This window comes from Oncorhynchus gorbuscha, linkage group LG17 (genome assembly GCF_021184085.1).
Source record: "Oncorhynchus gorbuscha isolate QuinsamMale2020 ecotype Even-year linkage group LG17, OgorEven_v1.0, whole genome shotgun sequence".
Lineage (NCBI taxonomy): Eukaryota > Metazoa > Chordata > Actinopteri > Salmoniformes > Salmonidae > Oncorhynchus > Oncorhynchus gorbuscha.
Genome location: NC_060189.1, coordinates 31,263,530 through 31,287,210, shown reverse-complemented (window position 1 = coordinate 31,287,210; position 23,681 = coordinate 31,263,530). Strand labels below are relative to the sequence as shown.

Sequence of the window (23,681 nt, the reverse complement as noted above, 5' to 3'; positions counted from 1 at the left end):
ATCTTTACATGCATTGAACTGCTGTGACAAACATCTGTCCTTACATATCCTTTGTGCCTGGTCACTGTGCTATTATCCACCTATTTGCTATTATCTTGTTCCTCTCTCCATTTAGGATGTATCCATCCTTGCAGCTGGCCTCCACTCAGTACACGCTAAAGAACACAACCTCACCCCCAGCTCTTTTCTCCTCCACATTACCCCCATCCCCTTCCCTCCACCATCTCTCCAGCCAATCAGGGGCCTTGAGTCCTCTGGGCCAATGGGATGGCTGGGAGGTGATGTCATGCAGTAATAGCTGGTTGTGGTGCTGATGCTGCTGAGAGAGCAGCCCAAACAGCAGCAGAACGACAGAGAGAGAGGGAAAGAAAGAAAGAAAGAAAGAGAGATAAAGAAATAAAGGGAGAGTACCACCAACATTGCTCAGCACAGGGTGAGTCCATCAAAACTACTGAAACAACAAACAAAAATATGAGATGTTGCATCCTGTATATAGTCCTATTATATTAATTTCAAAGCTGTTTTCTTGTATATTTTTCTAATTTAAGTGTGTATGTTGTGCATTCTCTAAAGACTGTTCTGTCTTATATCTGAAAAGGCTTTAGCCACAGAAAACAGAGTGCATGCATGGGATGCCTCTCTGCCACAGATGATGGACATTCTCTGTGCAGCATTGGCTATGACATCACCCGAGTTGCACGGGGAGTTTACCTCACCTCAGTTGTTCGAGTGTGTGCATGTGCACTGTGTCTGGCTGCACAGATTATCCACAGATGGGTTGAAATGTAGTGAAACAACAAGAAACAGTCTGTCCCAGCTGATTTTGTAAAGTGACTTTGCTTCTCAGACATGCAGTTTATGCAATTCATACAGTGTGCGTTACTTATTATGCATTTAGTACAAAATGCTTTACTTGTTGAAGAAATAGCTTCAAGTGAGAAAGAGGAGGTTGATGATCAGTACAAGATGACTATGAGATGACTTTGGTTATGCAATGAGGAGATTGTGAGTCTAAGATTAGGATTGAGATATCAGTGATAACTATGGGATTCCTTTTTTTATTGTGATTGACCGGTGATAATGAAATCTGTACGATGTGTGTATTCATCTACACGGTGGGAGGAAGTGTGCTTGTGCGTGCGTTCGTGGTGCGTGCGTGTGTGTGTGCAGGGTAGTGTACGGGCCTTTGGTTCCCTCCTACTCCTCCTACTCTCTCCCTGTGTGGTGCCTTCCTGTTCTTTCAACACGGCGTGAAAACTCACTCAGGAATATCGAGGAAACAATATGACAGGCGACAAGACACTTCATAGAAAAAAGGAAGCTAAGTCATAAAAAAGCATGTTGAATTCAAGTAGGTGAAGGATTGAGTATATTGCAGACTCTTTCTGCAGTCAAGCCTCACAGTAGGCAGGTTCAACAACAGCAATGTTCAAGGTGGAACAGTAGTCCTGCGGTTAGTCATGACTGAAGGTTTTGAGTATGTAAGGGGAATGTATCATGTGGCCTAGTGGCCTAGCTACTGTTTTGCGAGGTAGCTTTGTGTAAGTGTGTAAGATTAGGGGCCAGTGAGAAAGGAGTGGATGGAGAGAAAGAGAGAGGAGAGAAATGCAAAGAAAGTGCGAGAGAGAATATTCAGATTCTCTGTGGGTGGATTCTTTTGTTGTCTTTGTGGTGAAAGGAATCGACCACAATTGAGTCACAGCGATAGCTTGAAGAGCAGGAGACAACACAAATGGAAAGATTATTATGATGTTATTATCAAGTATCTCCTTTTCTCTCCATCCATCACTTTCTCCTTTTTTTTGCTGTAGACAATAAGGCCTGTATGTTGTTTAGTTATATAACAAAAGTCTACCATCATGCTCTGATCATGTGTGATCTGTCCACCTTATTATCACCAGGAGAGAGAGAGCTTAGTGGTTAGGTCACTTCTGCAGCAGAATGCAGATGGTATTCTCACCCAATCCCCATCCTCCTCTCTATCTCTTCCTCACCCCTCCCTCTCTCTTTTTGTGACAAGCGTAAGGGCTCAAATGCTCTCTATGAGTGGGTTTGAATAAAGGCTTTACAGTAGTTCACAATGGTCCGTTTTATTGTAATGGTAGTGGATTTCTGTTGCTGTACAGGGATTTAACGTGTGTTTGCAGATTGCAGGGTCTGATGTTAATAAACTTTTATTGTCTCCTCTTCTAGGACTATCTGATTCACCACAGTGTCTTTAGAAGATAAACAAGAGGCAGAATGACTCTCGCAGGTAATGTATGTGTGTTTGCATGTGTGTGAGAGGGAGAGGGAGAGGGAGAGGGAGAGGGAGAGGGAGAGGGAGAGGGAGAGGGAGAGGGAGAGGGAGAGGGAGAGGGAGAGGGAGAGGGAGAGGGAGAGGGAGAGGGAGAGGGAGATTCATGCTAATGGTCTTCTCTCCCCTGCAGCCTACAGAGACAAGATACGGGAGCTCCCTCTAGTGTCCATCTTCTGTTCCTGCATCCTACCTGAAGCCAAAGAAAAGCCCACCAAGAAAGGCAAATAGCTTTACACAATTTGACCACAATCCACCTGCAAGTCCCACAACACACCATAGAAGCCATTTCATTCAATGAGCCAGCAATCAGCTTACTATAATTATTGTTTTTTGATGCAGCTACACAAATGGCACCCAGCCCCCTCATTGGTATTCTATTTCCTTTGGGTCCTTCCTTTATACAATGTCACACTTTTCTTAATCTCTACCCTCTGAAGATGTGGTGGACCTGAATCTGTGCATCATCAGGGACATGGAGGTGATTGAGCTGAACAAGAGGAGATCCGGCCAGGCCTTCGAGGTCATCCTGAAGCCCCCCTCGTTTGACGGGGGTCCGAACCCTCTCGCCACCACACCTCCACGCAGGGAGCCCTCCCTGGAAGAGATCCAGAGAAAGCTGGACGCCGCTGAGGAGAGGAGAAAGGTGAGGGGTCAGAGGTCAGGGGTCAAGAGGGAAAGGCGGATATGGGAATGTTCACCAAATTCAGAATATAATTTTTCCAGTTTGATGGGGAGATGGAATTCTTAGAGTCAGGTGTGCAGAGTTGAGCAAGACTGCTTTGCATCATTGAAGAGATAGCGACTCTGGTCTTTGATCATCCACTCACCCCTCCCTCTACCCTTCTCTATCACACCCTAGTGCCAGGAGGCTGAGTTACTGAAGCACCTGGCTGAGAAGCGGGAACACGAGCGTGAGGTGGCCCAGAAGGCCCTGGAGGAACACAACAACTTCATTCGGCTGGCCAAGGAGCGCATGGAGCTGCGCATGGAGCACAACAAGGAGAAACGGGAGGCACACCTGGCCGCCATGCTGGAACGCCTGCAGGAGAAGGTAGAGTTACACTCAGCTGATACCCAAGGCAGGATTGGGGTCCATTCCATTTCAATTCAATCAATACAGGAACTACATTGATGAACATTGAAATGGAATTAACCCCAACTCTAACTCTATCTCCTTTGTTTTCTGTTTGTTTTTCTTCTGTCATGGATAATATCATCAATATTCTGTCAGAATAGTTCTATTTGGTTAAGATATTTTATTTTTTGTGATGTTAAAGTTCAGAGTGCTGTGTATTACCTCTATGTAATGTAGCTGGTTTGAGAAACAATCAAGACACATTTGAGATACACTCTACTGACTAGTCCATCCATAGAATATCATTACCTCTGACCATTATTTTGTTGATATAAAACAGACGGGAAGTCTAAAGAGTGGTGTCTGTGTTTCTCTCTTTCAGGACAAGCACGCTGTGGAGGTGAGGAAAAACAGAGAGCACAAGGAGGAGAGCGGGTAGAGAGAGAGAGATGGAGACAAAGAAAGAGAGCCCGTGGTGCCTCTGTTTTGTTGCGTGAGAATAGGAGAGAAGAGAAGAGACAAGATAAAGAGACTAGCATGACAGGTTCTTAAAATGGACGTGGGATTTGTTTGACAGACGAGAATCCACAATGATGAAGTTGAAGTAGGAGAAGTGCACACAAGGCGGTTTCCTGAAGAGACGGAAAATCAAGATGTAGTTTTGTATTGCTCTTGAGTGTAGCGGAGTATAAGAGCACTATGCATCCTTTAGTAGCTAATTATACATTCTGTAAGCTGGGTATTTATAATAGACCTTGAACACATTCTTATTTGCAAGAAATCTAAACATAGCTTACTTTTTTAAAGTTCTGGTCAATAAAATCACTGACACATATACTTCAATTTAAAGCATTCTACACATAATGTTTGTTACACTTTTCACCACTTTTTGGCATGTTAGCTTGTGTACAGTACATAAATAGTATTTGAATGGCATACTGATGCTACTGACTTCGCAATTTATATCTATCTCAAATAGGAAAGCTCCTATTTGCGTTAATTATCTCTGTATTTATTCTGTAGTCAATGGCTGTTGTGTTTCACTGTGGTGAGTAGTGTAGTGTTGATTGTGCATGGCTAGTTTCTTTGGTGTTTTTTCAGATATAGTAGATTTGATTATTAGGGGAATAGGCTGTTTGTACTAATATGTACCAGTTACAGATGTATGTGATGTGTCACTCAATATCAATTTAAAAAAGTACAACATCTGTATAAGAGACCCTTGTTGTTTGTATGCTTACTTACATGTGCACTAGTCACGTGTGTGCGCTCGTGTCTTTTCTAACTGTCCTATCTCTGAACTCTGTGTTGTAGGTTTCATGACGGCCTGATCACAACACGAGCTGAACTTATTTTGGAAGCCATTTTGAAGGGCGTTCGCCAGCCTGTTCAGACTGTAGCCCTCTGGGTTCAGTCGTTTGGAGAAAAGACTGAGACTATGAGATTCTAATGATGACACATGAGAGAAGTGGTTATGTCAACGACTGAAGCGGATTGGTCAGTGTGCCCTGCTTTAGGAACTGATCAGTACAACACCAAAAAATATTAAAAGATCGAGCTGAAACATATGACAAAGGATGACGTCATTGCTACCTTCTTCAGTGTTCTGCTCAGGATTCTCTCTGTGCTTTGCTGACATGCCAACAGTGCCAACGGTGGGTCTGAGTGTGAGTGTGAGTGTGAGTGTGAGTGTGAGTGTGAGTGTGAGTGTGAGTGTGAGTGTGAGTGTGAGTGTGAGTGTGAGTGTGAGCGTTTCCGTAAGGATGAGCGTGAGCATGAGTGTGTATGCTTCAGTAAAAATACTTTGATATCACACATTTTGCTTTGAGCTCACACTTGCAGGCAAGGTTTGAACTTAAATGTCCTTACGAGTTTGGTTTGTAAACTTGAGTCTGTTGGAGCCAAAATCATTGTAAATCTACTGAAGCGAATGGAGGTCAGGGAATGATGTGGCTGCATGTTGATGTACAGAAATGATGCTCTATTTTAGATGCCAAAAGAGAATTAAAGGAGTTCTGTTTTGAATTGAACATGTGAATTTCTTTATTCAATAAATACCAAAATATCATCCAATACATTAAATAACCCAAAAATAAATAGAACCATATACTGAATAAATACATAATTAATTTTGTGATTTAAAGCTCAATAGAAAATATATCCATATTTGATTATTCAAATCGATCTTTCAATGACATAGAGCCAAAGCTCCATAAAACTAACACCCAAATACTTTCAATGAATGTGGGGAACGAACCTACAACCTTGGTATTGCCAACACTCACGGCCCAACCAGCTGCACCACCAGGCTTGACCTCACCGCACTGATATCATTACTGTTGGTACTCAATGCTAGGCCTGACACAGGTGCAGCCCACCGCGATGATCTTTGCCTCCAGCCGGTAGTAGTATCTGTCCTTGCTCCCCATCACCTTCCTCAGGACCAGGATCTGGTGGTAAATGGGTTTGGACTCCAGGCACCTGTCCTCCTTACCCGCGACGTTCAGACAGCCCTCCAGAGAGCACCTGACCTCCGAGATGGTTTGGGGAAAGCGGGACTCATCATAGGTGGTGCTGGAGAGACAGGGAGAGAAGAGATAGAAAGAGAAGGGGAGAGGATGATATTAGAGATCACAATGTATTCAACAGAGCACAGCTGAGAATTCAGACGTTTTTTTCAAGCAAGGTTCCTAAAGGTATGAAAGGCATATTTCATATAAGCATATAGCATTTTCATATTTTATTTTATTCCTTACTCCGTAAGTGTCCTTAGGTATTTTGAAAGGCTCAAATAAAATGTATTATTATTATTTTGAAAGGCATATAAAAATATATATACAAAAATAAAAAAAAGTTTGTGTGTATTGTGGTATTTCTATGGTGTCTATGTAAGCTCGTTGCAGGTCCTCACTTGGTAGTCCATGGGGAGATGGAGTGGTTCCCAATGGATCTGACGGGGCGGGAAGGAATCAAGTCGCTCGGGTCCAGGTGCAGGGGGACAGTTATTGTGTTTGGAGCTGAAGGCTCTACAGGCTTCTTGTGTCCCTGAAGGTTGTTCTGTGAGCGTCTCCCTGTCAACCCTGGATGGACGTGGGGGGCAGCCTCTGCACCCGTCATCATCATCATCACCAACAACCCCATTAAACACAGCACCTGAGGAACAGAGGGACTGTTGATGGCCTGGTATCACCTCTGAATGAAGGCATATATATAGGACAGTTTTGCTAAATTTGTTGCTAAATGTGTTTGCTGATTTACACTATGAGCCAGGCAAATTCAACAGCAAAACATAAAACATCATCTTTACTCTACTATGAACCCATTAAGGTAAAACGGATAATCAAAACGACAGAACTGAAAAAACGATTTAAAACAACTTTCAACTTCTTGCTCAGCAGATACAGACACCAGTGGCAAACTCAGCTGATATCTTGAAGACACTCAAGTAATCACTTACCATCAAAAAGTGTACGTTTGAAGTAGAACCCATGATTTGTTTGTTCGTCTTGTCGTCCTTAGTGAAAGGTCGCTGCTGTGTTGTAGCCTTGGTCTGGTTGTCTCACTGCTGCCGTGTTCTGATTCTGTTCATGTTGTCTGAGGTGATGCTGTAGGTTTTATACTGTAGTGGCTGTGTGTCTACTCAGAAGTTTCACTTCCTGTGATGCTGCGATTGCCTTTCATCCTCTGCTTAAGGCTTACTAGCTAACCACACAGCGTGAAAAGTAGTGCACGCAGTTACTGCTGTCATCTACGGAAATCTTGGTAACACTTTACTTGACACCCAGCGTCATAAAACGGTATGGCACTGTCGTAACCATGTCATAATGTGTCGTAACAGCTGACATAACCTGCCATAACCTGTTTTAATATGTTCATAATACTGTCATGACACAGATCTTTAGACCTATTGTGAAATACTGTATATTGTGTTATATTGTGACTGGTTATGACACACACCTACATAAGAGTGTCAAAACCCACAAAACCTACCACACAGGGCAAAACATTGCTTTACACCATATAGCCTACGTGTCAACAATATGTTTATGTCATATACAAAAAATATGAATTGACCATATTCAATTATCATTGTAATTGCACATACCCCAATGCTCTGTGGCTGATGACTGGGATGACTGCAGGAGCAGGAATCAGGAGCAGGACAAGACACCCTCCTTTTTTGACTGATGATTGACATAAGGGCATGTACATGATAGACCTCTCTGGCTTATATGATTATATGATGGTCATAATACTTCGTCCAAGTAAAGTGACACATAATGATTCATGACAGTGTCATAAAGTGTATTTCCTACAAATGGTTTGACATATGATGAAAGAAAACATGACTGTAAATAATTCATTAAAACAACAAGAAAGGATTTAAGAAACAAACTTACAAACAAAAGGGAACTTCTTGGTAGGGAAACATATTATTTGGATAAATGTGGGGTTTGACACCCTTATATAGGTGTCATAACCAGACATATAATAACGTAATTATTATGATAGTTTATGACAAGTTATGTCAGCTGTTATGACATATGACATGGTTACGACTGTGTCATAATGTGTTAGAATACCGAGTGTCAAGTAAAGCGTTACTGAAATCTTATTGTCATATTTTGGGAATTTCAAGTCCTTTTTGGGGTACATAATAGGCCAGATGACTTTGTTCCATGACAAAGTCATTTGCAAAAGACTGTTAATGACAAGTATTATCATGAATATCATTAGTGTTATGTAAGGCTCAACAATGCGTTTGCCAAATCATTTGATACTGACATTTGCCAACCAGCCAGTTGTATGGTTATGTGCCAGATCGTGTCAATAGTTCTGATAGGTAGGAAGATGTATGTCTATGTCACAGCGACAGTACGTCAGTTTAAACAGCCATTGTTAAGCCGTGTGATTGTCATGGCCATAGGAGGCTAACTGACTTTTTGTTGTTGTTGACTATATTATATTAGATCAACTCAATTAATTTGGTAATGTGCTTAAAATGATGTGTGTGGCAAAACTGTGTGCTTAAACAATGTGATTCAAATGATGATGTGTGTAGTTATTGTTTTTTCTGCAATTTGATATCAACATTTTTTGTGAGATTTTCACTGTCCTGGGAAAATAACACACACAAAGTTAAAATCGTATCCTAGTAATAATACAACTATATGTATATAGACACTGCACACTTCCTTACTCTTGATACTCCCACACTTCAATACTCAGAACACAATAGAACCAGCAACTGGCCAGGATTATCATGCCGATCATTATGTAACCATGGGTTCAGATAGACAGCACTGTGAGTTTCCATCCTCCCATTTCTTTCCTTGTCATGGTTTCGTTTTTTCCCTCTTGAGATGATGAACATGATATCGAGACAATGCGGTTACATTTTGTATTATTGGCATTTACACAAAGACAGCAAAGGTAGATTCCCAACTATTCATGGTATATCATATCTACTACAGGTGTAGGATCCTAGTTTGATCACTCTTGGACAGCAGGAAATGCACACTTGTCGTATATTTGAGGTTTAAAATGGCTTCTAAAGTTTGTAATTCCCATTTTAAAATGTCAGACTTGATTTTCCCTCATGAAAACCCCTACAAAATATGTCAATTTATTATAATCCACATTATAATTCACATTTCCTGTTGCTGCAGGATTATTTTCCTGCTGTAGAAGAATTGGCTCAAATTTAGATCCTACATCGGTAGATGTGTCTTGAATGATTCATTTCACTGTACAAGGTTGAACCCTAACACAGTACGTCCCAAATAGCGGGCCTAGGGTCACAGCAAAGAACTGAGTTCAAGCCAGACACATTGGTTTGATTCATTTTAAGAGACAAGAAAAATCTTTCGGTGGGTCATTTACAGCCCTTCCTGAAACAAAGCGTCATATTCTCTTAGTTGCAAAACAATTTGATATCCAGTTCTGCTAAATGGCATATATACATAAAAAGCTATACTACGCTGTCTCAGAGCTGAAGCAATGGAAAGCGAGGGATCTCGGAGCGAGTTCAGGTTCTTCATTAAGGCTTGACTGGCTTTGATGTGGCTCAGGTCTTCTAGGACTTAGTTTCCCCCATTTGTTCTGTCATCACAATCTAGGACACCACTGTCAGTCGAAATGTGGATGTCAGGGCCATGGTTAACCTACATGGGGGTTTCTAAACATCCAGGAATCTCTGAAGTTGCTTCCTCCTCTTCCGCTAACAGCCAACCAGCGTGGGCTAAGTAATATCCAGGAACCACGGGGGGAGACCCAAAAACATTTTATTGATTTTTATCGATTAACATTTTACTGTACTGGGCTAAATCAGGATCACACAGAGTGTTTATTGGTAGTCATAAACAAACCTACTTTGAAACGAAAGTATACACTTCACACACATGGCTATGGGCTTAAAAAAAGAAGACACCTATACCATAATTTTGAGTTTGCATCCCAATTTGACACTTTATATACATCACAGAAGACTGAAATTTAACTAAACCGACACATAAACACAGTAAAAAAACAAATATGAATAACATTCCACCCATGAGGCTACTAGGTCATTTGACTGCAGGAAAAGGCTACACTTGTGTATCTGTGGCGGTCAATCAAGAGCTTAGAACAGGGCACAAATATGTTTGCACTTTCCTGACTTTTGGTTAGTCACTTTATATACACTACCGTTCAAAGGTTTGGGGTCACGTAGAAATGTCCTTGTTATGAAAGAAAAGCACATTTTTTGTTCATTAAAATAACATCAAATTGATCAGAAATACAGTGTAGACATTGTTAATGTTGTAAATGACTATTGTAGCTGGAAATGGCAGATTTTAAATGGAATATCTACATAGGCGTACAGAGGCCCATTATCAGCAACAATCACTGCTGTGTTCCAATGGCACGTTGTGTTAGCTAATCCTAGTTTATCATTTTAAAAGGCTAATTGATCATTAGAAAACCCTTTTGCAATTATGTTAGCACAGTTGAAAACTGTTATTCTGATTAAATAAGCAATAAAACTGGACTTTTTTTTAGACTAGTTGAGTATCTGGAGCATCAGCGTTTGTGGGTGTCACATCTGCTCCAGCCCTAGTGGACATCCATTATCTCCTTGACCTGCAGCCATTCCCCCAGTACACTCTCCCTCTCCCTCTCCCTCTCTGTGTGTGTGATTGTGTGGTTGGAGACAGGTGTGCTGGAGTCAGAGCAGATCCCCACCAGCTGCAACCCGTTCCACAATCAAGAACTCTACAAATACTAAGTCTTCCACTTCCACTCTGCCAGATCGTAATCTCTGTTCAGTCAGTCATGCTTCTAGCTATTTAAGATCCTGTATCCTGCTGTGTTTCCTTGCCTGAAGCTGTTCATCCTCTCACTGCAGTTTTGCTGATCCTGTTCAGTTTTGCCGCTCTGACTCAGTTTTGCCGATCCTGTTCAGTTTTGCCGCTCTGACTCAGTTTTGCTGATCCTGTTCAGTTTTGCCGCTCTGACTCAGTTTTGCCGATCCTGTTCAGTTTTGCCGCTCTGACTCAGTTTTGCTGATCCTGTTCAGTTTTGCCGCTCTGACTCAGTTTTGCTGATCCTGTTCAGTTTTGCCGCTCTGACTCAGTTTTGCCGATCCTGTTCAGTTTTGCCGCTCTGACTCAGTTTTGCTGATCCTGTTCAGTTTTGCCGCTCTGACTCAGTTTTGCCGATCCTGTTCAGTTTTGCCGCTCTGACTCAGTTTTGCCGAACCTGTTCAGTTTTGCCGCTCTGACTCAGTTTTGCCGATCCTGTTCAGTTTTGCCGCTCTGACTCAGTTTTGCTGATCCTGTTCAGTTTTGCCGCTCTGACTCAGTTTTGCTGATCCTGTTCAGTTTTGCCGCTCTGACTCAGTTTTGCCGATCCTGTTCAGTTTTGCCGCTCTGACTCCTGTTTTGCCGCTCTGACTCCTGTTCCTGTCTCCTGTTTCACATCTTGCTACCCTGTTCTGGATTCGGCTCACCATCACTCCCTTCGATTCCCCTCCGGACCTGTTTACCCTGTCCAAACCCAGCTCACTCCAACCTCAGCCTCCACATCTGGTTTCCTACAACTCATTCGAGCTTCCCCGGATCTGCACTTCATCTCTCCCTGTATTACAATAAATACCTTGGTTCATTCATCCCTGTTTCCTTCTCTGAGTCTGCTCTTGGTTTCCCCTGTGCTGCTCCGCATAACAGTGCGTTCAATTACAGGCTCAAAATGGCCAGAAACAAATAACTTTCTTCTGAAACTTGTCAGTATATTCTTGTTCTGAGAAATGAAGGCTATTCCATGTGAGAAATTGCCAAGAAACTGAAGCGCAAACTGGTTTTAACCAGAATAGAAAGAGGAGTGGGAGGCCCCGGTGCACAACTGAGCAAGAGGACAAGTACATTAGTGTCTAGTTTGAGAAACAGACGCCTCACAAGTCCTCAACTGGCAACTTCATTAAATAGTACCTGAAAAACACCAGTCTCCATGTCAACAGTGGAGAGGCGACTCTGGGATGCTGGCCTTCCAGGCAGAGTTCCTCTGTCCTGTGTTCTTTTGCACATCATAATCTTTTATTTTTATTGACCAGTCTGAGATATGGCTTTTTCTTTGCAACTCTGCCTAGAAGGCCAGCATCCCAAGGTCGCCTCTTCACTGACGTTGAGCCTGGTGTTTTGCAGATACTAAGGGAGTAGTACACAGTGTTGTACAAGATCTCCAGATTCTTGGACATTTCTCACGTGGAATAGCCTTCATTTCTCAGAACAAGAATAGACTGACGAGTTTCAGAAGAAAGTCTTTGTCTATGGCCATTTTGAGCCTGTAATCGACCCCACTGTTATGCTGATGCTCCAGATACTCAACTAGTCTAAAGAAGGCTCGTTTTATTGCTTATTTAATCAGAATAACAGTTTTCAGCTGTGCTAACATAATTGCAAAATGGTTTTCTGATGATTAATTAGCCTTTTAAAATGATACATTTAGATTAGCTAACACAACGTGCCATTGGAACACAGGAGTGAAGGTTGCTGATAATGGGCCTCCATATGCCTGTGTAGATATTCCATTAAAAATCTGCCATTTTATGTCTACACCGTATTTCTGATCAATTCGATGTTATTTTAATTAACAAAAAAATAGCTTTTCTTTCAAAAACAAGGACATGTCTAAGTGACCCCAACATTTTTGAAAGGTAGCGTATATCATATTATTTTTCTATGTTGTATTTTATTGTATCATGAGTAGCAGTTATATCAGAAGCATTGCATTTGTCTACATACACACCTCCTCTCTCTAGATAAAATGGGGTCACAGAAGTGCTGATACACTTCCCACAAGTAAGTATCTCTTGAGTCACAGCAGCGGACTAAGAATGAAACCTCTACACAGTCTGACCAGACCACATCAGAGGACGCTAGGAACCACATTACACAGATTGTGACATAACAGTAAGAGGCAGGGCCAGCAGGAAAGACACAGGAAGTTTGTAGGTCCATAAAAGGAAAGTAATGTACTGTACAGTACAATACCCGTCAGCTTCAAAAATCCAAGGATAATGAACAGTAATATGCTGCTTTGTCTGTTTTAAAAGGTTGTAGTCAGTGGTGTAGTGGGCCTGGAGAAGTGGGTATACTAAAAATTTTCCCAAAATGTCCTAAATGGCCTGCCCGGGCAAAGGAGAGGCGCCCTGGGTGAAAAATTAAATGAGAAACAGTGGCATACTGTCAGGACTTCTCCCGAAGTCAGCCCTTCTCCTTGTTCGGGCGGCGTGCAGCGATCGACGTCACCGGCTTCCTAGCCATCGCCGCTCCAACTTTCGTATATCCATTTGTCTTGTCTTGTTTCCATACACATCCCTGTAGCACTGTTTGGTTAGCGTTTCTGTAGCACAATGAGATTAAGTTTGAAAAACAAATGACCACTTGGATTGATGCAAATGCCAGGTAGACAAAATAATTTTGCCATGTAAGCATAGGTTACTTTGTAGCCAGTTAACATTTAATTGGGAAGGTTTTACCTGAAGGTTAGGCCTATCATTAGCATTTCTATATTTTTTATGTCCTTAAATTGTTTGAAACCTGGACATTTTACTTCATATTATGAAGCATGTGTTATCTTGCTCAAAGTAGTCTATAGCCAAAATCCCACCATAGAAACGTGGAGCCAATTATTTTATGAAGACATCCTCATATGCATTCTCCTGTTCTATTCTTTCAAATGTATTTAAATGTCTTGCAGCGAAAGGCATTATCCTAATCATATGAGCAACCCATGACAGTTGTTGCATCTTTATCTCTCCTCTTTCTACATTTCTAACCGTATTCCCATCTCTGTCCGCTTGCATGTATACAACACATTTTAGAACTGTGTTTTCCTGTGTTAGATTCTGGGTTAAACTTGGAACATTGTTATACTAGAGACATGATACATCAGGAGTAATACTAGAGTATCTGAGGAGTGATAGAGACTGGTTTTTACATCAGAAGTTAAATGGTTATCTGTAGGAGCCAGATGGCTTTGGAATGTGCTGGGTAGAGGGGAGGGTGTTAAGGGAGTGCTATGGGTGATACGGGTGGAGAGCTTTGGATTAGGCATCAAGGGGGTTGAGGTCAGGTCACCTTAAGGGAGGAGGAACGGTTTATTACCCCATCACTTCGTCATCCTGTTGAACCATAACAGATGTCAGGGTTGGAGAGAAGGAGGAGTGCATCTAAATTGGATTATATATACTTGTGTTGGTGGAAATATGTTTTGTCTAATGCAGCTGTATTGATCCTCTGGGAAGAATAAACTTGGTTTAAGCTTTCATAGTGTCCGTAGAGTTTTTTACTCTGAGAATTGGAACCCAACACCTGCTAATTGCATTTTAGAACATTCTCTCATAGGCCTTCCGCCGTGTGCACATTTCTGGGACTAAAATGGGAAATAATGCTTTATAAAAATATATTTTAAGCTAAGCATTATGATCTGTTTCATCCTCCTTATATAATTGATAGCATCATGGGGATTAAGAAGTGAGAATATGCAATGCCCACTGAAAAATAAGTGAGTGGGAGAAAACCTGTGTATAGCCTCCACTAATCTCTCTCTCTCTCTCTCTCTCTCTCTCTCTCTCTCTCTCTCTCTCTCTCTCTCTCTCTCTCTCTCTCTCTCTCTCTCTCTCTCTCTCTCTCTCTCTCCCCTCTCTCCCTCTCTCTCTCTCTCTCTCCCTCTCTCCCTCCATCCCTCCCTCCCTCTCTCTTCCCCTCCCTCCCTCCCTCCCTCCCTCCCTCCCTGGGACAGCATCTGACTGTGTGCATGTGCACGTTTCCCAGGTTGAGAGGGCTTGTTAAGGTGGTAGATGTAACCTGTTTTAAAATGGGACAGTGTCTGGATGCAGTCAGCCTTTCACTCATCTGTGCAATGGTTGGGTAGTCGAGAGCACATGAGGATGCCCTATCATTGGAGGCATCTATCTAGAACAGAGTTTCATCTCGATGGAGAGATAGATAATAAAACTGTTGTGTATTTGTGTAGTTTAGAGTGTACGGAATGACTAGACTACAACTGGGTAGGAGGAGGTAGGAGTATCTCACAACTGCTTATCTGTTCAGCCAATGCGGTTGATCGCTGAGATAAGAGAGTAAATGCATGCAACAGGCTAAAACAACGATCAACAAAGGGGTGTAATGGGTTGTGCTATACCGCCCTACCAAGCAAAAAGGCAGTAACTGTTCATAGCGTTGAACTGAGAAAAATGGCTTCAGTTTTTTAATTGTCCCTGACCTCTAAAATTACCTTTGACCCTTAAACAGCAGTTACTGCCTATTTTCCTGGCATGATATGTTACAAATTGCAGGTTAATACCAAATACCAATACCAACAAAGGTGATGGATACAATTTTGGATTTGAACTTTCCTGGCCAGGACAGTCACTCAATACTGGAAGCTAAAATAAAACCAGAAACCCTGGACATGTGACTAGATATATTATTAATGAGTGTCACGGCAGTCAAAAGAAGTGGACCAAAGTGCAGCGTTGTGACCGTACATTTTCTTTTCTTTTAAAATGTCGCCAACAAAACAACCATGAAGCTTACAGTGCCACAAACAAAGTTAACTACCCACACTGAAAGTAGGGAAAAAGGGCTACCTAAGTATGATTCCCAATCAGAGACAATGATAGACAGCTGTCCCCGATTGAGAACCATACCCGGCCAAAACATAGAAATATAGAAACCTAGAAAACAAAAAATAGAATGCCCACCCCACATCACACCCTGACCTAGCAAAATAGAGACATAAAACTGCTCTCTAAGGTCAGCGCGTGACAATGAGGTAGCAATGCTGTGTGTGCGCTCAACTTGAAACAAGGGTGTGTGGCTTTTGACAATTCAGTATGGGATGCACGTCTACTGACTGTCAGCTGGCTACAGATCGTGTGTGTGGTGTAACGTTACTGATTCAAATAACCCATATAATATCAGAATACAATTATAGGGATTATATTCGTTATGGGGATAATAGATTGAAGCTAGTATAAATCGCTGATTGTCTCTTACGGGAACATGTAGCACAAATCTATTGCTTCATGCTAATGCTAGCTAGGTAGGTTTTTACAATAGGTTTTTACATTTTGGGGTGTGTCAGTTCTAGCTTGGTGGCTGTCACAGGCTAGAAATCGTGTGTGTGGTGTAATGATTCAAAGAAACCTTCAGATTAAATTTCTGAATATAATTCAGATTGAAGTTAGTATCATATCATCAAACTTTTGACTGGTACTGCATCACATACATACTGCATTCTTGCATCACAAGACAGTAGCTCATTGACTACTGCCGCCATTTCCGGTCACAACTTGCAGATTTGTTTACGTGTTGCTGTCCATTTTGTGCGTTTTGTTGCCAACCTTACTTTTCTACCTGACAACTTTACGTTTTTTACTTTTTGATTACCATTTATATTTTTGTTTTTTCCCATTCAACTTTTTCACTCCGGACGCTTTATCTGGACATGGTTCGTCAAGACTTCCAACAGCCGAAGCTAAGTAGTAACATTAACATGATGCCTTCTAATTGCAGCCGCTGTATATTACAGCTGTACTGTAATATACAGGAGAACGATCGCCTTACGGCGAAGATAGCTGTGTTGCAAGCCCAGCTTGCCCTCCAGGACACCTACACCACCCGTTGTTACAGGAAGGCCATAAAGATCATCAAGGACATCAACCACCCGAACCACTGCCTGTTCACCCCGCTATCATCCAGAAGGCGAGGTCAGTACAGGTGCATCAAAGATGGGACCGAGAGACTGAAAAACAGCTTCTATCTCAAGGCCATCAGACTGTTAAACAGCCACCACTAACATTGAGTGGCTGCTGCCAACACATTGTCATTGACACTGACCCAACTCCAGCCATTTTAATAATGGGAATTGATGGGAAATGATGTAAATATATCACTAGCCACTTTAAACAATGCTACCTTATATAATGTTACTTACCCTACATTATTCATCTCATATGCATATGTATATACTGTACTCTACATCATCGACTGCATCCTTATGTAATACATGTATCACTAGCCACTTTAACTATGCCACTTTGTTTACTTTGTCTACACACTCATCTCATATGTATATACTGTACTCGATACCATCTACTGTATGCTGCTCTGTACCATCACTCATTCATATATCCTTATGTACATGTTCCTTATCCCCTTACACTGTGTATAAGACAGTAGTTTTGGAATTGTTAGTTAGATTACTTGTTGGTTATCACTGCATTGTCGGAACTAGAAGCACAAGCATTTCGCTACACTCGCATTAACATCTGCTAACCATGTGTATGTGACAAATAAAATTGGATTTGATTTGATTTGATTTGAAATGTTGTAGGAATGCTCATCCGGTGTCGCTCATTCAGCCGACAGAAACTTTCAACCGGTTTTCCCCATTAAGCAGCGAGTCGGAGTCTGAGGCCAAGCCAACACAAAGATTCCTTGATGCCCTTCCAGACTCCCTCTGCCTACCCAAGGACGTCAGAGGACAAAAATCAGTTAACCACCTAACTGAGGAACTCAATTTAACCTTGCGCAATACCCTAGATGCAGTTGCACCCCTAAAAACTAAAAACATTTCTCATAAGAAACTAGCTCCCTGGTATACAGAAAATACCCAAGCTCTGATGCAAGCTTCCAGAAAATTGGAACGGAAATGGCGCCACACCAAACTCGAAGTCTTCCGACTAGCTTGGAAAGACAGTACCGTGCAGTATCGAAGAGCCCTTACTGCTGCTCGATCGTCCTAATTTTCCAACTTAATTGAGGAAAATAAGAACAATACTGTGCATCCTGTGCTTGGCCCTCCTATGTTGAACATAATAAACGGCTCTCTATGTGTACCAAACTCACTAAACTCACTAAAAGTGGCAGTAATAAAGCCTCTCTTGAAAAAGCTACCTTGACCCAGAAAATATAAAAAAACCATCGGCCTATATTGAATCTTCCAATCCTCTCAACATGTTTAGAAAAGGCTGTTGCGCAGCAACTCACTGCCTTCCTGAAGACAAACAATGTATACGAAATGCTTCAGTCTGGTTTTAGACCCCATCATAGCACTGAGACTGCACTGGTGAAGGTGGTAAATGACCTTTTAATGGTATCAGACCGAGGCTCTGCATCTGTCCTCGTGCTCCTAGACCTTAGTGCTGCTTTTGATACCATCGATCACCACATTCTTTTGGAGAGATTGGAAACCCAAATTGGTCTACACGGACAAGTTCTGGCCTGGTTTAGATCTTATCTGTCGGAAAGATATCAGATTGTCTCTGTGAATGGTTTGTCCTCTGACAAATCAACTGTACATTTCGGTGTTCCTCAAGGTTCCGTTTTAGGACCACTATTGTTTTCACTATATACACTGCTCAAAAAAATAAAGGGAACACTTAAACAACACAATGTAACTCCAAGTCAATCACACTTCTGTGAAATTAAACTGTCCACTTAGGAAGCAACACTGATTGACAATAAATTTCACATGCTGTTGTGAAAATGGAATAGACAACAGGTGGAAATTATAGGCAATTAGCAAGACACCCCCAATAAAGGAGTGGTTCTGCAGGTGGTGACCACAGACCACTTCTCAGTTCCTATGCTTCCTGACTGATGTTTTGGTCACTTTTGAATGCTGGCGGTGCTTTCACTCTAGTGGTAGCATGAGACGGAGTCTACAACCCACACAAGTGGCTCAGGTAGTGCAGCTCATCCAGGATGGCACATCAATGCGAGCTGTGGCAAGAAGGTTTGCTGTGTCTGTCAGCGTAGTGTCCAGAGCATGGAGGCGCTACCAGGAGACAGGTCAGTACATCAGGAGACATGGAGGAGGCTGTAGGAGGGCAACAACCCAGAAGCAGGACCGCTACCTCCGCCTTTGTGCAAGGAGGAGCAGGAGGAGCACTGCCAGAGCCCTGCAAAATTACTTCCAGCAGGCCACAAATGTGCATGTGTCTGCTCAAATGGTCAGAAACAGACACCATGAGGGTAGCATGAGGGCCCGACGTCCACAGGTGGGGGTTGTGTTTATAGCCCAACACCGTGCAGGACGTTTGGCATTTGCCAGAGAACACCAAGATTGGCAAATTCGCCACTGGCGCACTGTGCTCTTTACAGATGAAAGCAGGTTCACACTGAGCACATGTGACAGACGTGACAGAGTCTGGAGTCGCCGTGGAGAACGTTCTGCTGCCTGCAACATCCTCCAGCATGACCGATTTGGCGGTGGGTCAGTCATGGTGTGGGGTGGCATTTCTTTGGGGGGCCGCACAGCCTTCCATGTGCTCGCCAGAGGTAGCTTGACTGCCATTAGGTACCAAGATGAGAACCTCAGACCCCTTGTGAGACCATATGCTGGTGCGGTTGGCCCTGGGTTCCTCCTAATGCAAGACAATGCTTGACCTCATGTGGCTGGAGTGTTTCCGCAGTTCCTGCAAGAGGAAGGCATTGATGCTATGGACTGGCCCGCCCATTCCCCAGACCTGACTCCAATTGAGCACATCTGGGACATCATGTCTCGCTCCATCCACCAACGCTACGTTGCACCACAGACTGTCCAGGAGTTGGCGGATGCTTTAGTCCAGGTCTGGGAGGAGATCCCTCAGGAGACCATCCGCCACCTCATCAGGAGCATGCCCAGGCGTTGTAGGGAGGTCATACAGGCACGTGGAGGCCACACACACTACTGAGCCTCATTTTGACTTGTTTTAAGAACATTACATAAAAGTTGGATCAGCCTGTAGTGTGGTTTTCCACTGTAATTTTGAGTGTGACTCCAAATCCAGACCTCCATGGGTTGATACATTTTATTTCCATTGATAATATTTGTGTGATTTTGTTGTCAGCACATTCAACTATGTAAAGAAAAAAGTATTTAATAAGAATATTTCATTCATTTAGATCTAGGATGTGTTATTTTAGTGTTCCCTTAATTTTTTTGAGCAGTGTAAAAACATAATGTTAACTGTCACTGCTATGCGGATGACACACAGCTGTACATTTCAATGAAACATGGTGAAGCCCCAAAATTGCCCTCGCTAGAAGCCTGTGTTTCAGACATAAGGAAGTGGATGGCTGCAAACGTTCTACTTTTAAACTCAGACAAAACAGAGATGCTTGTTCTAGGTCCCAAGAAACAAAGAGAACTTCTGTTGACTCTGAAAATTCATCTTAATGGTTGTACAGTCGTCTCAAATAAAACTGTGAAGGACCTCGACGTTACTCTAGACCCTGATCTCTCTTTTGACAAACATATCATGACTATTTCAAGGACAGCTTTTTTTACATCTACGTAACATTGCAGAAATCAGAAACTTTCTGTCCAAAAATGATGCAGAAAAATTAATCCATGCTTTTGTTTCTGCTAGGTTAAACTACTGCAATGTTCTACTTTCCGGCTACCTGGATAAAGCACTAAATAAACTTTTCAGTTAGTGCTAAATACGGCTGCTAGAATCCTGACTATAACCAAAGAATTTGATCATATTACTCCAGTGCTAGCCTCCCTAGACTGGCTTCCTGTCAAGGCAAGGGCTGATTTCAAGGTTTTACTGCTAACCTACAAAGCATTAAATGGACTTGCTCCTACCTATCTCTCTGATTTGGTCCTGCCATACATACCTACACATACGCCACGGTCACAAGACGCTGGCCTCCTAATTGTCCCTAGAATTTCTAAGCAAACAGCTGGAGGCAGGGCTTTCTCCTATAGAGCTCCATTTTTATGGAATGGTCGGCCTACCCATGTGAGAGATGCAAACTCGGTCTCAACCTTTAAGTCTTTACTGAAGACTCATCTCTTCAGTGGGTCATATGATTGAGTGTAGTCCCTGCCTGGCCAGTTCCCCTCTTTCTTTTATTACAGGGGCTGAGTCACTAGCTTACTGGTGCTCTTTCATGCCGTCCCTAGGAGGGGTGCATCACTTGAGCGGGTTGAGTCACTGATCTGATCTTCCTGTCTGGGTTTGCGCCCCCCACTTGGGTTGTGCCGTGGCGGAGATCTTTGTGGGCTATACTTGGCCTTGTCTCAGGATGGTAAGTTGGTGGTTGAAGAAACCCTCTAGTAGTGTGGGGGCTGTGCTTTGGCAAAATGGGTGGGGTTATATCCTTCCTGTTTGGCCCTGTCCGGGGGTATCTTCGGATGGGGCCACAGTGTCTCCTGACCCCTCGTGTCTCAGCCTCCAGGATTTATGCTGCAGTAGTTTATGTGTCCTCCAATGATGTCAATTAGCCTATCAGAACGCTTCTAAAGCCATGACATCATTTTCTGGAATTTTCCAAGCTGTTTAAATTTACAGTTAAATTAGTGTAGACTTCTGACCCACTGGAATTGTGAGACTGTGAATTATAAGTGAAATAATCTCTGTAAACAACTGATGGAATAATTACTTGTGTCATGCCCAAAGTAGATGTCCTAAATGACTTGCCAAAACTATAGTTTGTTAACAATACATTTGTGGAGTGGTTGATAAATGAGTTTTAATGACTCCAACCTAAGTGTATGTAAACTTCTGACTTCAATTGTATAAGTGACTAATGTTGATATTTGTACTAAGTCTTGAACGGGATTTGTGCCACAAATGCAAAAAAAATTACCATATCGAAACAGTGCAGGGAAAATAAACCTAAGTATGAATTGCTGTCATACTCTGTCTATTGACTGCTTACAGGGTAAGGAAACCCATATGTAATTTTGTAATTTGGGTGAACTTGAACACCTTTTTGCGTGGTGTTTCCACACCGAAGGTGCCTGGAAGTAGATTTAGTGATAAGGCAAACTATTTCAGATCTGCAGAATCCCCCTTTGTTTCAAATGGTCTACAAACAGGTCAGGTCAGAGATATTATCTCATTTTTGATCTGTTTTCCATATTACGTGCAGATTTTCCACTCAAGGCATTCAGATAAATACTTCACACCCGGAGGAAGAAGTTCGACATAAAAACGTGACGGATAGACAGACAGAGATCAGAGATGGAGCTCAAAAGCAACGTGTCGAAGTACCTGGTGAGTATAACAGTCAGCGTGTGATAGAGCTACTACTAATGTTTTTTTTTTGTTATACTGAAAATTGTATGTAATAATTGAAACTCTTATCGAGAGCATTTAAGGTTCATTCAAAGGCACATCCAAAGATGTTTCACCTTCTCGGCTCAAGGATTCAAAATGGCAACCTTTCGGTTATTGGCCCAACACTAACCACTAGGCTACTAGCTGCCTAATAAGGATGACCATACATGTACTTATTTGCCATACTTTCTTTGCCATGTACTTGTGATGTGCAAATGAATTGATCTCATAAACGAAAAACTCTTTGCTTGCATCATCTCTAATGTATTTATTAGTACAGTGCAGAGTCACATCCGATCTGGACAATTTTATTCATTTAATTGATTGTTTAGCCTGTTTTTGTGCTTAAGTTTCAGCACTGTTCATTTTGTTAGATAACTTCTAACATATTTACTTGTATTTCCATCTCTTCCCATCCTCAGGTTGTGTGCTGTGTGTCTATGCTGCTGGGCCTGACCATGGCGAAAGGAATGAAGGTGACAAAGGAGAGGTGTAACGAAACACTGATCATCCCTTCAGACTTCTACAAGATTCCCACAGAGGAATCAGAGGGAAATGGGAACATTCACACACGCTCTCTGTCACCCTGGACCTGGAAGTGAGTTACATTTACATACTATAGCAGACACTCTTATCCAGAGTGACTTACAGGAGCAATTAGGGTTAAGTGTCTTGCTCAAGGACAATTGACAGATTTTTCACCTAGTCGGCTCAGGGATTTGAACCAGCGACTTTTCAGTTACTGGACCAATGCTCGTAACCGCTAGGCTACCTACCGCAAATTTACATTAACACACACACTACACTATTTGATACTGTACCTAAAGAAATCCTTAAAAAAAAAAATTGACCTCGATCTGAGTTATGTGACTGTCTTACAATCTTAATACAAGCTCTATGTAAAGCCTGTGAATACTATCCGTAGGTTTAAACATTTGTTGTTGATTTATTTTCTTCTCTCTCTGTTTTCATCTCTAGAAGCACTACAGTGGAGAACCGTATTCCTCAGACCATGTGGGAGGCCGAGTGCAGCTCTATGTACTGTGTCTACCCCACCAACAGCAGCCAGTACATGCGCTACGGGCAGAACTCTGTACCTATCTACCAGCAGGTTGTGGTACTCTACACTGCAGCCACCAGGAAGTGCTACAGCGCCTCCTTCCTGTCTGTGGCCGTGGGGTGCACCTGTGCATGGGCAAGGACTACTTGATGTAGCCTGCAGTACACTACATCTGTGGCCTTACTTTGTTTGGTTATTCATTTAATTCAATCCAAATGTAATGTATTTTAATTTAAAGTCCAACATTTGTTAATCCCACTAAGCCAGAAGAATTGACTGTGAATAGTTCAGTAGAATTCAAGAAAAAGATCCCCATTGACATATGTTCTATTTGAGCAATAAAAACATGTTTAAAACCCAATTGTCTTAAACTTTTTGAAGTATATTATTTTTTGAAGTAGAATAGAATGTCCAGTCCATTCATCAGAATTGAAAAATCAGCAGTAGAAGTTACTACAATTTAAAGAATGTCTCATGACTGATTATCCTCGTGGTCTGCAGTTTGTGTTTGGGAGGAAAATAAGCATAATTGGAAACAAATTCTTACATTCATTAAGAAAAGGAGACTCATTGTTTTATTAAGCTGACTAAGAGCTATGAGGTAGAACATACCGTCTGTTACCCTTGTGTGTGTGTGTGTGTG

At 42.1% G+C, this 23,681-nt stretch overlaps 3 protein-coding genes across 4 annotated transcripts; 2 read left to right on the top strand and 1 right to left on the bottom strand.

Annotated features, from left to right (window-relative positions):
- Window positions 1-234: 234 nt before the first annotated feature.
- Window positions 235-5,399, top strand: LOC124001244 (stathmin-4-like). Of its 2 annotated transcripts, XM_046307889.1 has the most exons (7): window positions 243-433; window positions 2,194-2,254; window positions 2,430-2,519; window positions 2,737-2,942; window positions 3,159-3,350; window positions 3,757-3,774; window positions 4,689-5,399. In XM_046307889.1, the coding sequence occupies exons 2-7, from the start codon at window positions 2,242-2,244 to the stop codon at window positions 4,695-4,697; spliced, it is 528 nt and encodes a 175-aa protein (XP_046163845.1). In that variant the 5' UTR covers window positions 243-433; window positions 2,194-2,241; the 3' UTR covers window positions 4,698-5,399. The 2 variants fall into 2 exon arrangements, with proteins under 2 accessions (XP_046163844.1, XP_046163845.1); XM_046307888.1 differs by lacking the exon at window positions 4,689-5,399 and having other exon boundaries at window positions 235-433; window positions 3,757-4,666.
- il17a/f1 (interleukin 17a/f1) lies at window positions 5,399-6,953 on the bottom strand. Its single transcript, XM_046307890.1, has 3 exons — window positions 6,832-6,953; window positions 6,286-6,527; window positions 5,399-5,948 (listed from the first exon to the last, which is right to left on the bottom strand). The coding sequence occupies exons 1-3, from the start codon at window positions 6,862-6,864 to the stop codon at window positions 5,708-5,710; spliced, it is 516 nt and encodes a 171-aa protein (XP_046163846.1). The 5' UTR covers window positions 6,865-6,953; the 3' UTR covers window positions 5,399-5,707.
- A 14,911-nt stretch (window positions 6,954-21,864) lies between these two features.
- On the top strand, window positions 21,865-23,399 carry LOC124001242 (interleukin-17A-like). The gene is made up of 3 exons (XM_046307885.1): window positions 21,865-21,915; window positions 22,401-22,576; window positions 22,957-23,399. The coding sequence occupies exons 1-3, from the start codon at window positions 21,883-21,885 to the stop codon at window positions 23,186-23,188; spliced, it is 441 nt and encodes a 146-aa protein (XP_046163841.1). The 5' UTR covers window positions 21,865-21,882; the 3' UTR covers window positions 23,189-23,399.
- The last annotated feature ends 282 nt before the right edge of the window (window positions 23,400-23,681 follow it).